Source organism: Cajanus cajan, chromosome 9 (genome assembly GCF_000230855.2).
Source record: "Cajanus cajan strain Asha chromosome 9, NIPB_CcT2T_4, whole genome shotgun sequence".
NCBI classification, from domain to species: domain Eukaryota; kingdom Viridiplantae; phylum Streptophyta; class Magnoliopsida; order Fabales; family Fabaceae; genus Cajanus; species Cajanus cajan.
This window is the reverse complement of record NC_138525.1, coordinates 10,554,527-10,570,909: the sequence shown is the minus strand read 5'-3', so window position 1 is coordinate 10,570,909 and position 16,383 is coordinate 10,554,527. Positions and strand designations below refer to the sequence as shown.

The following is a 16,383-nucleotide window of genomic DNA, read 5'->3' as shown; positions in this document are numbered from 1 at the left end:
AGTAAATGTATTTCCAGTGACATGGCACAATTAAAAGATATAATTAGTTGTTAATATAAAAAACTTTACGGGCAGTGTATAAGTGATTAACTCATATATATATATATATATATATGAGAGATTTATTTACTTTATTCAATCACTTATATTTTACATCAAATTCAATTAGGGATGGCAACGGGGCGGGTCGGGTACGGGTTTCATGATACTCGTCCCCGTCCCCGCGAGTCAAACTCATCCCCGTCCCCGTACTCATACCTGTCGAGTATATGATTTTCATCATCATCCTCATCCTCGTGGGTATCGAGTATACCCGTACCCGTACCCGTCAATTTTTTTATTTTTTATTTTTTATAAAAAAATATGATATTTTTAAATTATTTTTTTATATTATAATTATAATTAAGTTATTTCTCTATCTCAAATTATAATAAATAATCACACATAAAAAATATTAAAATTCTTTAATATAATTAAATTAAAGGCTTAAATATGTTTAAACTACCTCGAATTAGGTCGATTTTCAGATTACTACTTTTTTTAAAAAAAAATTTGTTTAAATTACCTTACTAATATTTTTTTTCAAATTAGTACCTAACATTAGTTTCCTCTGTTAAATGATGACGTGGCAAACAGACTGTCACGTCATCGCCCAACGTTGTATGTCATGTTAGCACACAATGGCCACCTCATTTTCCACGTAAATTATCACGTCAGATTTGTAAATTTTTTAAAAATTCGCGCATATGTTGGAAATTTACGAACTCAGAAACCCATTCTCTCATTCATCTTCAACCTTCAGGAACTCACAAAATCATGTTTGAAAATTGTTCCTTTTTTATTTTGAAAATATTGAAGTTTAATTCGTTTTGATTTTCGTTTTCATTCTCCTTTTTCGTGAAGCTGCTCTGTTTTTGTATTTCTTCAATTTGGAAACGCGCATTGTACGTGGTTGTTTGTTCCTTGGGTTAGAAGTTTGAAGCACCGTTCTTCGATGACCATTTGTGGAGGTGAGATTTTGTAGCCATAAATAGAGGTAGTTGTTGTCATTGTTGAAGCACTGCCAAATTTGTTCTGGACGAAGCCCCTTGCCATTCTCCGTCTGTGTTGAAGGTAAGTGGTTGGTTATGTTATTAGGGTTTACAATTTGATAGCCTTTAATTGTTCTGTTGCTAAGGTTTTTTTGACTCAAAGATTTGGTTTCTTTGTAGTTGTGTTAATGGGTTCAATTTGAAACTTTATCACGGGGGTCGTTTTGAGTTAGACCCCGTGATGCATTATGTTGGAGGCAACGAGCCAGTGCATGTGAAGAATATGGATATGGATAGGTGGTCCTATTTTGAAGTCGTGGGAATTGTAAAAGAAGACTTGGCATATGGAGAGCATTCTGTTAGGCTGTGGTGGAAATTTGGTCTTTCTGATTTCAAAAAGATTAATTGTGATAGTGTTGCATTAGACATGGCAAACTTTGCAATTACTAACAACGTGGAAGTGGAAATGTTTACAGTTTGTGATGGTGGCAATGAAGGTGTTGTTGGAGACAATTTATGTAACAGTGATGATAACTCTGTGAGGGATGTTTGGTTGGATGATTCAGAGGAGGAGAGGGCTGCTGGATTAGATGATGAATTTGATATAGAAGTTCCTCAATTTGGTCAAGTCAAACGTACTTTAACATATGTGTTGTCACCATCTTTAACCTAAAGAAAAAAATTGCAACAGTTAGGTTCCTGCAACCAAAAATTTAAACAAAATTGTTGTAAACAAAGGAAAACCCTAAACCCTAACCCAATAGATGTCATTTGCAAAGCACAATTAAAATCAACTTACATTCCAATTACGACATCTCCAAAACCTTTTACCAGGATTATCTTTGATGTGGGATGACAAAATGATAGCGGGTTTCTTACATTTACAATTGATGGGTGGTCCTATAGAAGACGAGAACGATGAACCACAGAAGGAACTCATTTGATGAAGACAAACCCAAACCCAACTTCAGTCAACAACGAAGACAAATAAAAAATAACCCTAACCCCTTCTCTCCTTCTTCTCTTTCTTTCACGGTTCTTCTTCTTCACCGACGAGAGAGTTCTTCTTTTTCTTTTAGGATTTTTTCAATTTGTTGTCAGACCCCTCTTTCAGTTTCTTATTAAGTCTCAAACGTGGAGAATGAGGTGGTCATTATGTGCTGACATGGCATACACATTGGGCGATGATGTGGCAATCTATTTGTCACGTCATCATTTAACAAAGGAAACTAACGTCAGGTACTAATTTGAAAAAAAAATATTAGTCAAGTAATTTAAACAAACAAAAAAAATTTAAAAGTAGTCATCTGAAAATCAACCTAATTCGAGGTAGTTTAAACATATTTAAGCCTAAATTAAAAGTGGGTATTAAATTAAAAATGGGAACGGGTACGGGTAAGGGTACGAGGTGGGTAAGTACATACCCGTACCCGATTTAATATATCGGGTTTTATCCGTACCTGTACCCGGTCAAACTGGGTATTCCCCGTCAAAGTCAGGACGGGTTCGGGTATTACCTGCGGGTACGGGTATACTTTCCATCCCTAAATTCAACCATTAAATTTAAAGTTCTCAATGCATAGATCAAGTTTGCAAATTTTTAAAAAATTTAAAAATTATTTGATACTTTATTTTATTAATTCAAAAAGACAAATAATCATAAAATAACTTTATACATTGATTTGAATTAATGAAATGAAGTATCAAATGATTTTCAAATTTTTTTTAAAATTTGTAGATTTGATCTATGCATTAATAACTTTAAATTTAACGGTTGGATCGTTGAAATTTGATGTATAACATGAGTTATTGAACAAAGTAAATTTAGGTAGACTTACTCCTAAAGTAAATGGATCCCTCCTCATATATATATATATATATATATATATATATATATAGGGAGCATATCAAGTGAGAGAGAATTTATTATGAGAGATGAGAGGGTTAAAATATAACCCTTAGATTAATTTCCTCTTACTTGATTAAACACCAAATTTTCTCTCACTTGATTAATCTAATGGTTATATTTTAACCCTCTCATCTCTCATAATAAATTCTCTCTCACTTGATATGCTCCATATATATATATATATATATATATATATATATATATATATAAGATCTACTTATTTCAAGAGTAAGGGGCGTGTATTGGATTAGGATTTTAAAGGATTTTTTTAGTTAAAAAAATCATGCGAATTTTAAAAGACTTTGCAAGATTTTCATGACTTTTAAGATTTTGCAGGATTCTACAAGACTTAAAATTAGGATTTTAATGGATTCTGCAAGACTTTTAAATAAGGATTTTAATGGATTCTGTGAGATTTTGTAGAATTTTCGTGGATTTTTGACATTTGATAAGATTTCAAAAAAAAATCATACATTTAAATTTAAAAAGAGTCAAAGACAAAAATAATAAAAAAAAACAACAATGTCTAGATAAATAATAATAATAATTCTCCATAATATCATATCCTCTTAAATAGCATTCACCCACATATCCATAGTTATACTAGTCCTCCAAGCATTAGTGTCTTCTCGCTCTTGCTCTTGGGTTTAAATAATAGGCTCAAAAGTATGATCTTCATTAACCGGTAATGTTGAAGATGAAAGTTCATCCACCACTTCAATTGAAAATTTATCAGAACGACATTCTTTATGTAGAAAGTTATATAGTGCTACACATACTAACACAAGTTCTACTTGTGTCTTAAATAAAAATGGAGGTGCTGACTTAAAAATTATGAACCTTGATTTAAAAATACCAAATATTCTCTCGATCACATTTCTTAAAGACGCATGACGAAGATTGAACAATTCTTTCTCATTTTCAAGGTCATTACCCTGACCTGCAAAATCTTGTAAATGATATCTTACACCTCGAAATGGAACTAAAAATTAACGTCGATTAGGAAATCCACAATCTACCAAAAAATATTTACCTAATTACGTATGCAATATATATAATATTAGTATAATAATAATAATTATTGTTATTTAAAGAATAAGCATTTACCTTGAGCCACTTTAAGTCAATTCCTCATTGTTATAGCATCATTTAGTAGCTTAGAATCATGAGCCGAACCCTCCCACCCACTAAGAATGTACATGAACTCCAAATCAAAATTGCAAGCGGCTAATACATTTTGTGATATCTTTCCATGACGATTACGATAACTACTTACATCTCGCCTCCTCACTATTGCTAGAATATGTATCCCGTCAATAGCTCTAATGTAATCCTAAAATTTAACATATATAACACTTCATCGTATGAAAAATATAAATATAATAGTGTCAAATTTAATTATAATTTTTATTGTAAGATAATTAGTATATACCTTGAAGAAAGGGAAGAACCTTGTGCTTTCTCTAATTTTAGTTGGCACAGTTGATCCTGGTTTAGCCATCAAAGTAGGTGTTATCGTATTCAAAGCCTTCAAAATCTTGTGAAAATTTTCACTTGTAGCAAATTGTGATTGGCCAAATGTGTTACGAATTACACAATATCGAGTATTCTGACCAACAACTGTAGGAATGATGCAAGCATTTCTTCAACACAAATATATCGTGTATCTTCTAGATGTATTTTTACTCTAAGAATTGCACATAACTTTCGAAATACATCTGGATACATCCTATAAACTTGTCGAAATATTGCAGGATCATCGTTTATATAGGTACAATGTCACTACCTTTATACATACTCGAATGTGACATTGCACCTATATAAAATAATATAACTAAAAATAATAATATAATAGAAAAAAAACATGCTAAAATATTTCAATCAAGTACGACCAAAATAACACCAAAACAATATAATTTCACCATTCAAAATGTGTTCATACACAACCAAAATATAAAGCAAACACTTCAATCAAGTGCAATAGTAGTTATCATATTGTTTACTAGTGCACAAGTGAATAGTAGTTTTTATTTATTTATTTAAAATATTTAAAATTATTAAAAAAAATCTTTTTTTTAAGAAACTAGGGTTTCACTCTAACAGTAACATGCTCACAAGCATTATAGACTACAAGGTGGCGGTGGTTGCTGATAACAACAAGCTTGATGCAAGCATCGCAAACGACAAGGTGGTGGTGGCTGCTAATGACGACAAGCTTGGTGCAAGCGACATAAGGAGCCAAGTCATGGAAGGGGCCGATGGCGTGGGGTTCTCGTGATAGGTACAAATGATTTTAATGACAAAGTTCGGTAGAGTTTTAGTAAAGAAAGGGAAAAGCGAAGGGATCTCGTTCACACAACTTTCTCGTTAGAGTCAAGATTCGTTATTGTCGTTGAAGTCAACGCTCATTGGGAATAAGTGTTAGGGATTTGAGGCTTGTGCTTTCTCCCTTTTCATCGTGCACCTTCTCCTTCTTTGCTCTAGACCGAACCTTGTCTCCTTCAGCATCCATCGTGAAGACGTCATTGTCGAGGAAGAAGACACTACTATAGGTGGGGTCGTAGAGCTCGTAGGCAGGACGATCTTGTCATTGGTCTTGAGGTGTTCGTCATCGAAGGAAGAGAGGGGCCCTCGAGACTAAAGGCAATGTCTTTGTTGAGGCTGATAGAGTTAAAAAAGGAGATCAAAGTTGAAGGAGTGTAAAAAGGAGGTTGAGGTTGATGGAGATGACGATGGGGGTGGTGAGGATTTTTTTTGGATAAAATGGTCATTTATTAGTAGGAAATATAATTAATACATCAATAAAAAAATTATCATCAAATAAATATGAACATTTAAATTTAATTATTCATATATCTAATAATATTTTTTACTTCACCATTAATATGAATCGCATGAAAAACATACTTTATTTGATTGATTCACTCATGAACCGTATGATATATTGGTCCACGATAGAAATTGTTGAATAAAAATTGAAGTTATTTAGTAGAATAGGAATAAAAGATGGAACTCACTCATTTAACTCTTCCTTTTCTTCTCTTTTCACTTATACCAAACATAATACCTCCTCCCTATTCCCTACACTTCCTCTCATTATTCCCTACACTTCCTCTCATCCTGCCCCTCCCTTCCATGCAATTCTCTTTTACTTGCTTCGCTACCACCAGCCCGCTAAAAATGAGATAGAATAGACTAGCCTGCATGGTATAATAGAAAAAAATTATGGCCCATTTTATCTAAAAGTAAAATGAGATAGGATAGACTAATCTGCATGGTAATGATGAGAAAAAAATCATGATCCGTCTCACCTAAAAGTAAAATGAGATAAGATAGACTAGCCTACGTGGTAACGATAAGGAAAAAATTATGGTCCGTCTCACGTAAAAATAAAATGAAATAGGATAGACTAGCCTAGATGGTAATGAAAGGAAAAAGTCATGGTCCATCCATCTAACATAAAAGTGAGTTGGTGGTTTAACCTTAAACTCAAAAATGTTTATTTTAACACCAATCTAAATTGACAAATTTAATTAAATGATCTAAAATATGTTAATAATCTATTATATTTAGCATTAAAAGAGTTTTTCTTTTCTCATTTAGAAATAATAATTATAATTTAAAACCTGAAAATTAAACAAATTGTGTTTTGGTTAAGTAGTACACTTTGAATATTATAAAATATACAATTGAGTGGCAGTATTTTAATAATCTTTTTAAAAAATGATTAGTTAAGCATATAAATTATATAAAATATGAGTAAAATTAAAATTGAACACTAAATTATATAGTAATGCATAAAAAAAAAATGACTGCTTAAAAAAACTATTACACCCGCATAAAGATATAATTTTAAAGTATCACGAGTCTCTGGAACTCCAAATCTGTCATTAAAAACAATGAAATGGGTAATATGGATATCAGGATATGGACACCAACCCGGGTTTACAACCTTCGAACAATAAAATACATGTGTGTATCCAAGCTTCTTGTCATTCCACACTGCATGGCCATGAACAAGGACGGCAAAAGGGCATTAGGGAAAATGAAGTTCCTTTGTAAAGTAGATGGGGCACAACCATGAATGATACAATCTCGAGGTTTAATTTTGACAAAGAACAAAAGATTACATCAAAGTGTGGTGTACATGAAACTCCATTTCACTAAAACTTTGCAATTAATTTACAGCAAGACATCTTTAAACAAGAGAGCAGACTGACTTCCATGAATTGAAAAATGCTATAAACAGCTTAATCAAACACGAAATCCTACGGGACTGCTTTAAAAACCTATTCTACTTTTTTTTTCCTCTTTCGATACAAAAATTAAACCCTATTCTTATGTTAACTGGTGAGTTCTAACATCTATTCCATCGTATAACTTATGAATAACATCCTAATCAACTGTACATAATCTTTAACAGTGATGCACATGATACAAAACCTTGCTGGTAAGTGGTAAGCTTGAAACACTATCTGCTACATCCTTCAACCCACTAGGAACTCGGAGCAATAGCCTCCAATTTAATATAATGGATTTGTCTGCACAAGAATAAAATATTAAATTCTCCGTTTCCCACGTCTTCTGGTGTCTATATCAACTAGCCTTGACGATGATGGAGCAGGTAAGGGTGCTGACAGACCAATAGATTCTGGGATATCAAGATTGACTCCCATAGTTGGCCCTGCCATTGCACGCTTGATGTCCAAATCGTGTAATTGATGAACTTCAAGTCTTACTTTCTCAATCTGTTAATCAAAATGATGAAATAAACAACAAGTAACACTAAACCCAGACACATACTGCATACTGATTCCGTGTTGAGATGAACTTACTATTTCAATATGATAAATGGATGCGTGTGCATCAACAAGTCTCCTCTGCAAATCTTCTGATTTTTTTGTCTGATACTCGGCATTCTCCATTTCATTTCCCCTTTCACCTAATTCTTTATATAAAGCTGCAAGAGACAGGAAATATATTTGCACTTTATTTTTCCAATATAAAGGAATCTTACAAGAAACATTGAAAATACACACAATTAAGGATGATAACTGTAAAAACAGATATACATGCACGTGCAGAGATGCAAGAAGCAGTAGAGAGAGAGATGCGCACAACCTTACCCCCACAAATGGGGAGGCTGTTTCTAGGATTTGAACTCATAACCTCCAATTAAATATAGCAAGTAAATGCAGAGACACCATGTCGAAAAAAATACAAGTTAATTATTATCCCACTTATATACCAGCTACTCTTACACAAGGTTTATCTTCAAAGTTCAAACCAGAAATGAACACAATAAATTAACAAGAAAGGCAAGACACTCTCGTGGCTATCTAAACACTCATCTACAAAGTGTGTAATCAGAGAGCACTTAAAGTCAGACTCACAATAGATTTGTTGCATTCACAAACTAGGCAGACTTAGATAAATAAGCACCTGTCAAAACAGATAGCACCCAAATCTGAGTAGGGATATCATAAAGTTTCTTCGCTAAGGTCAAAGAAGATCTCAATATCTCCCTAGCTTGTACAGTGTCACGTAATGCAAGAGCCAAGCTACCAAGGATTGTCAAATATTGTGAAACAAGTTGAAGGTTCCCCAAATACGTATGTGTCAGCTGCAATCCCCTTGCCAGGCGATTTCTGCAACAAATATGCAACTTAGGAAGAAAGAAATAAAAATTATATATGCGGATGAAGGTAATTGTTAAGTTGCAAGTGAGGTTCTATTCTGGAGATAACTTGATTTTAAGGTCCATATAACAGTCAAATCTATTATATGACAATCATTTAAAGAAACATACACCAAGGCATAGCACTGGTTTTCTTATAAGAATTAAACAGTCCAATTTTTTAAATGATGATATATTATAATTAAACCATCCATCAACATATATTTTTCGTAAAATTAAAAAATAACTGACAAATACATTAAGTAATCATAGATTGTAAACTCAACATCAAGGCACATGTTATTGTACTAGTTATTTAAAAACTTACCTTGCTTCTTGTAGATCCTGTTGCTTCATCAATAAAAGACCATAAGCAAAAAGAACACCTGTTTTCTCTCTAACTCCTACAAAAGAATCCATTACTCCATAAACTGGCCCAATCAAATCCAGTGCCTGGGGGGAAAATATCATTCAATTAAAAAATATTCTCCGTGGAGTTAAATTACTTAGGAAAAAAATATGTAGAACTAATTTAATTTGGAATCAGTGATATTTCTCCACCTGTGAAGAAGATTCAGCATCACCAATGCAGATGTAAGAGACAGCAGCATAAACTTGGCACATAGCTTGCATTGATTTGCTGTCTGTAAGCTACACAGAAATATGTAGTCATTACTTGAATACCATGAAGTTATCCCATCAATAAATTTAACAAACTCTAAAGAGAAAAACATAAATATGATCTCCAGCATGCCAAATCAATTTATAGAAGTGACAAAAAATTAAAACTGCAGAGACTACATCTTGTTCACTACTAAAATATCCCATCTACGTTATAGACATATCATGTATATATACCTTCACTGCTTCAATAAAATGAAAAGCAGCTTCGTTATAACAGCCAACAGAATGAGCATATTGGCCTCTAAGCATCTCAATGATGCATTCACAAGCCTGTAAGATGGTTGGAAACCGCATGAACCAATTTCTCATCTGTACCAAAGCCTGAAAAAATGCAGTGATTATCATTAATGATTTCAATTCTAGAACATAATGCGATGCACATTAACTGCAACTTTTTAAATCTACAGGTACATAAAAAAATATCACCAGAAGCAAGATAGCTAATAAGGTAGATTTAATAGGGATGCAAAATTTATAACTGCAACATAGTGGATACAAAATTTTATAGAATAAAATGCAAGCTATCATGTATTCTCATCCTTAGAACTGACAAAATATACAATATGAGGATAACCAACCTCTTGTGCTTCAACAAATTCAGCTCGTGTGAGTTCTATAGCCACTTTGTTTTCAAGAAACTGAATTAGTAGCATTAAGTACACACCAGCCATCCAGATAGATGAGTGTTGCAAATCGACTTCTGGTAAAAAACAAGGTTCAACAAAAGGTTGCATAAGGAATCCTTCTTTGCATCACAAAATAAGCATCTTACAACCAAGATAAGAATAACAAATCTCACCTCTAACACCATCAGTAATTCCAAGCTTCACTAACTCATCTGCAGGGAAGAACTCGGAAATATGAAAAACTGAATATTATTGATTGATTTTATGCATAACATATAAACCAAAAATCTTTAATACTAGCCCAAAATAAAATCTCATATGTATGGCAACCGATAATCATTATAATTGAGAGATTTGTAAAATACATTATTTACAATGTGGGACACTACAACAGAACAAGTATTATTTTCATAAGGAAAATAAGTCCAAAGTGACTACAATTTTCAGTCTCCAAAGCAGTGCATAACAACAATGACTAACATGGAAACCCATTTGAATAACAGAAACAACTTAACTCATCAATCATGCTTTCAGAACGAAAAAATTCAAAGGAGTACTTCTTCTAATCAGGTGATGCTTCCTAATACGTTCCAAATTAAAGCCTAGAAACCAACAGGAAAGACATTTTATGGCTGTAATAGGATATATGGAATTGCTACTGATTGATAGACGGTGGAAGTGCTGGTAAGGGTATAATTCAAACAAAATAAAAAAATTATCACATGGCTATTTGGACAGCCAAATCATACAAATTGATTTCACATACCATAATAAAAAATTATTATTTTGTACCTAAGCTGTAGTTGTATTCGCTGTCAAGTATTTTGCCTTTATATGCCAAGCAATAAATTGGGATCAAACCCAAAAGAAGAAAAAAAAATACACTAACTCACAAAAAGAGTTGGTGAACAACCTTGAATTATATGCATCCCAGACTGTATGCGTTTTGCACACTCCTTAAAAAGTCCTTTTGGGCGCCCAAATACAACAACTATTAGATCAACTAATGCGTAAACAGCACTTTTAGGAAGCCATTCACCATCAATTGGAGGAGGTGCTAACCAAAGCTTATCTCCTATTGTCCTTCTGACAGTCCCAAAATATACTGGTTGAAGTGATTCCTGCCCAGTTGAACTCAATCCAGTCATGTTTTTCAGTTGCTCCTGAATCATTGTTTGCTTTTTAGATAATGCTGTTCTATCCCAGTAGTGAAGATCAGTTCGGGAGAGACTTTGATCTAAAGCATTGAGCTCCTTCACTAGCTCTTGTATACGTTGTGTTTGCTGCATATCAAACTTCATGGCAGCATCCAGATTGTCTACATGGGGTGCAGCATTCTTGTAATCACATAGACGCAGTCGATAGAATATGTGCAGTATCTCATTATAAAATAGTAAGCCAGGGCATTGCCGTCTCTGACGAGTGTGTTGAAGCAAGAGAGAAAATAAATTAGATCAAAGGTAAAAAAGAATCATGGTACATGTCAGTTGAAAGCATGTAGTGTCTATAACTGTGCATTGTCTGCAGTCTGCACAAAGAAAAATAGAAAAGAAAAAAGCTAGAAAACATTTGCACTCACTTTATCCGGATCAATCAACTCCCAAATCTCGTTGCATTTATTAACAGCTTGCTCAACCAGATTATCATCATCCCATTGCATGAGCCGGACATGTAATATTGAAGTGGCAAAAAACATCTGCTCCATTGTTATAAAACAAGAAATTACAGACCGAGCTGATGAGCAATATCATATTAAACACAGCACAAATGGAGTGCACTTTATTTTAGCATTGTAGAGAGTTGACTGTTGACACACACAATAGACATGAAAGACAACAAACTTTCAGAGTCAGAGGGATCTATCTATTTGTGAATCAATGGCATAGAGCAAAGAAAAAGGAAGGAAATGACATGCCTTTCATGCAAGTTGTAACCTTTGAGAACATACCTGTAACTCTGGGAAGCATACTTCAGTAGCACAGACATATCCACACTCTAAGGCAGATATTGAACCCTGGTAGTCTCCTTCAATTGATAAAGCATTTGCAAGCTGTGAATTGAAGTTGCAAGACCACAACTTCATTGAAATCCTTCAATAAAATAAACTAGAATCTATGAATATGTAGTGGCAGTAGTAGTAGCAGTGTTAGTCAGAATAAGTAGCAGTACTGGTCAGAATAAATAACATGAAATAGAAACAACTTGACAACACATCATAAACATAAATAATAAAAAACTTGCTCTGCCACTTACCCGGTGGTTCATTAATATCAAATATCAAACATCTTTGACACTTATTAGACACACATACTCATGTTAAAAAGTAAAAGTTAATTTTAAGGATGAAAATATACAAAATATGTATGCTATATACTATAATTAGTTTTTACTATCTAAAGGCTACAGGCCAACAGCTACTATTTTCATACTCTGCCTCTAGCTCAAACATATAATTAGTTGTTATGAGTTACAAATGGAACTTGCAACCACATTGTTTAAAGCTACTATATTGGCAAACCCCAAAATTACAAGGTGGACCACTCCCAGTTATTTAGAAGTCAGAGTGGGTGACATGACATGGTATGTTAGAGTATAAATAACAGGAGTGAAACAGAAATAAACGCTTCCCTATTGCTTGTATTTCTCAATTTCTTCTTCAATATCATTTTGAAAAAACAAATTCAGAAATCACTTGTTCCATCAATAAACGCTACATTCTTCACCCCAATTCTGATCCAATTCTATTATACTACTACTCCTAAACCTTCCATCTAAGCCAAAAAAAAATGGAAACAGTAGAACCACCCAACAAGAATATAAAAAAGCCAGACAAAAGATGATTATTCATTCAAGAAGGGACCTAAAGGTTAAGAAGCCATTTCTATCTTCCGCACAACCTAAGAATCCCTAACCAAAGATTAAGATTTCAAAAACAAAAATGCTGAAAAGACCAAAGCTAAACCAGACAATAATAGAAACGCCACACGTGCCTTGTCCAAATGGTGAAGCATAACATTAGAGGATAAAGTGCAGCGACAATAACCATTGAATTTCAAGCCGCAAGTACAGGGACAACAATAAACTTCGAAGCGACAAGTGCATTTTAATTTTACTCTCTAAAGTGCAATTTCTTCCTTATTTTCGGAGCAGCTAAACCAAAACCTAAAATTAAAACTTCAAAGGAAGATCTAAACAACAGGAAGCGAAACCAATACATACTCGTATCCGGCGGATGCAGTGAGCTCGAGGCCCTTGTACAGGACCTGTTTCTGCGGCGCAATAGCTCCGACGAGATGGTAGCACTGGCTGAGCAAGCTGTAGGCTCGGCACTTCAATTCGAAGCAAGAGGGAATGGACTTGAGAAGCAATTGCTGAAAAGGAAAGAAAGAAATAAAGACAATGAAATTTGAATTTGAATTTGAATTTGAATTTGAATTTAAAGCGGTGGAAACGGAGAATGAAGGAGAGGACTAACGGAACGTTCGAGGTGGGACTTGGCGTGGTTGACGTTGTGAGAATGGTGGAGGAGGAGAGTGGCGACGCGGAGGCGAGTCTTGACCTCGACGATTGGGAAGAAGGAGACCTCGCTCTGGCATATCGCTTCGAGGCACTTCACGGCCTTCCCTATTTCGCCTCGCTTCTCGTGGTATTCTGAGAGTCCCCATAGCCCCTCCGCCACGGCCTCCATTGCAACGCGAATCTTCTTCTTCTTCTTCTTCTTCTTCTTCTGCTATGCTATGCTATTGCTATTGCTATTGCTAACCCTCTTCTCTTCTCACCGCTCCCTCCAATTCCAACGCGACAATTCCACATCCAAATTTTCAACTACTACCGCGTTCTTTCATTTTCGCTTTTCCTTTTTTTCCTCGCTCTCGCTCGCTACTTTGCTTAGCTTTGCTTAGATTTGGAGTCAAAAGTCAGCCAAGGAAAAGAAAAGAAAAGAAAACACTTCGCCTTTTCCTGCGCTCTTTTGCCTTAACAGGCCCTTCTTGGGCTGCTCCCTCTTTCTTCGCTTTTTCCACAGTTTTCGCTATTTGCACCTCTTATTCACTAACTACACCTTCCTCTTTGCTCCCTTCTTCTAAATAATAGTGCTTTATCAAATTCATATATATTGTTCTAAAGAGTATTTTAAAATATATTTCTGGAATTTTATTAATATTTTATATTTTTTTAATTATACAAATGATTTTCCATGTTAAAGACGAATTTTTTTTAATATTAAATATTTGTATTTATATTATTAGAAATTAATGTTTTATATTTTGAATAAAACTATTTTAAAAAAATAAAAGATAAAGCATACTCAAACTTTGCATGATAGTAAAAAAAAATTAAAAATACCACATTTTCAAATAATTACTGAAATTTTAAATAATATATCAATACATTAATTAAAAAAAATAGTTATTTGGTGAAAAATAATTAAAATTATTTTAAAAATTAAATAATAGTTTTAAAATAATTATTTGTAGTAAACATCTTCTTATTTCATTTTAGAAATCAGATATTAATTGAATATAATAGTCCATGTTTCACGATAGGTTAATTTATAGTCCCTAATAAATATCGAGTATGAACTATCTTCATCCTACATCTATTTTCTGAAAACAAACATTTCATTTCCAATAGGGAAAAAACAAAATAAAAAAATAGCAACCTAACTCCATGACCATTGTAACTCATCTTCCCCCACGAAAAAATAGACCAAGTTTCTCCATAAACATATTGTATCATTGTTTATCTCTTTCTCCATAAACCAACTATGACAATTGAATAAATAAATAAATAAAATGAAGACTTGTAAGAAAATGTCCTCACATGCATGCCTAGGGGTTGGCCACCAACTTAAGCTCAAAGATTCTTTCAGGGAACACTCTTGAACCTCCATGGCTAGTGTGAGGAGGTCGTGCAACCATGCATGAAAGAACATCTACAAATAGCTTGAAGGTACTTTACCACATCTCAAAAATCAATAGAGCTCAATGCATTGCACAAGGTCTGTCACAATGTTTTGTTGCCTTACACATTAGTAGTTAATGCAAAATATACAAGTGTCTATAATGTCAATATACAGGTTCCATTAAATAAAACACTTTGGTTGATTTGGGTTTCAACCACAAAAATTCAAAATCGAATCCATTCGTCATTATCGACCTTTAACCATTTTTTTCCTTTTTATATTCACTTAAGCTGTATAACCATCTGAATCCGTTTGAAAACGCTTTTTTTTTTTTTTTTTTTTTTTTTTCTTTCGGGTAGTCGAATAGTCGATCAATTCTTGAAATTTCGCTCGTGCTTAGTTCATTTTGCTCTTTTAATTCTTAAAAAAAGAATCAATATTACCTTTTGTCTAAATTGAAATTAATAGCATTAATGGAAATCAAACGAAAGGTTAATATTAAACTTTTTTTTAAAATTAAAATATTAAATTAAATATTTTAAAAATACTAAGACTAAATTGAATAATAATTAACAAAATAATTTATATTTATGTATAATATTAAAATAAGATTTATTATTTATTTTTAATTAAAGTAAATAAATTTCTTTCTATCTCTAATTTTTTTTTACCGATTTTAGATTGGTTGTTGGTTATAATAGGAGTTATAAAAAAAAAAATTAAGTTGATAAACCAATATCCACATCAATTCTTGATGAGACCATTTGAATTAGATGGTCCAGTCCAATTCTCAAAAATTAAAATTGAATAGTATTCATGAAAACAATTTTAATTTTCTTAACAACATCATAACAAATAACGAATTGAGTAATTAGAATTAAAAAAAATCATAAAATGAAACAGGACTTATCTAATAAAAAATATTAAATGAATAAAAAAATAAAATTTATGTAAGTCAATATTAAATAAATTATTATTTAATTTAGTCTTTTTATTTTTTAAATATTTAATTTAGTTTCACTATTTTTAAATAGTTCAATTTAATTATTTGATTTATAAAATAATTTAATTTTATCTTTTATCTGATTTCATTAACATTATAAGATGAATCACATTAAATATTTAAAAATTAAAAGATTAAATTAAATTATTTTAAAATAATAAAACTAAATTAAATCTTAAAACTAAATTGATAACAAAAATATAATTTAACCATTTAAGATTCCGATACATGTATTTGAATTCTTTGGTCTTTAATATATTAGATCATTAAAAAATTAAAAAATAGTAAAGTCAAAATGCGGGGATAGCTCAGTTGGGAGAGCGTCAGACTGAAGATCTGAAGGTCGCGTGTTCGATCCACGCTCACCGCATAGTTTTCTTTATTTTATTCCGTGTTATTGTTTCTATTTAGATTTTAGAATGAAGGTTGCGTGTTGTGTTGGATCACACTCGCAACAAAACTTAGATTTTTTCCGTTTTATTATTTGCACTTCGATCAACACTTACAGTATTAAATATTTTTAAAATCGCATTTCAAAATTTGGCTTTAA

The 16,383-nt window shown here is 32.7% G+C and overlaps 2 protein-coding genes and 1 non-coding gene across 4 annotated transcripts; 1 reads left to right on the top strand and 2 right to left on the bottom strand.

Annotated features, from left to right (window-relative positions):
- Positions 1–4,063: 4,063 nt before the first annotated feature.
- On the bottom strand, positions 4,064–4,751 carry LOC109817703 (uncharacterized). The gene is made up of 3 exons (XM_083064124.1): positions 4,739–4,751; positions 4,373–4,560; positions 4,064–4,273 (listed from the first exon to the last, which is right to left on the bottom strand). Exons 1-3 carry the CDS (start codon positions 4,749–4,751, stop codon positions 4,064–4,066), a joined length of 411 nt encoding a protein of 136 aa, XP_082920250.1.
- A 2,274-nt stretch (positions 4,752–7,025) lies between these two features.
- Positions 7,026–13,855, bottom strand: LOC109796728 (Tetratricopeptide repeat (TPR)-like superfamily protein). Of its 2 annotated transcripts, none has more exons than XM_083063212.1 (13): positions 13,403–13,855; positions 13,147–13,298; positions 11,876–12,017; positions 11,507–11,623; positions 10,841–11,342; positions 10,101–10,139; positions 9,880–9,998; positions 9,476–9,622; positions 9,179–9,268; positions 8,946–9,070; positions 8,383–8,588; positions 7,776–7,900; positions 7,026–7,688 (listed from the first exon to the last, which is right to left on the bottom strand). In XM_083063212.1, the coding sequence occupies exons 1-13, from the start codon at positions 13,613–13,615 to the stop codon at positions 7,500–7,502; spliced, it is 2,166 nt and encodes a 721-aa protein (XP_082919338.1). In that variant the 5' UTR covers positions 13,616–13,855; the 3' UTR covers positions 7,026–7,499. The 2 variants fall into 2 exon arrangements, with proteins under 2 accessions (XP_082919338.1, XP_020212078.1); XM_020356489.3 differs by having other exon boundaries at positions 9,880–10,001; positions 13,403–13,854.
- Positions 13,856–16,130: 2,275 nt separating this feature from the next.
- On the top strand, positions 16,131–16,203 carry TRNAF-GAA (transfer RNA phenylalanine (anticodon GAA)). The gene has a single exon. It is a non-coding gene; the product is annotated as a tRNA-Phe (tRNA).
- The last annotated feature ends 180 nt before the right edge of the window (positions 16,204–16,383 follow it).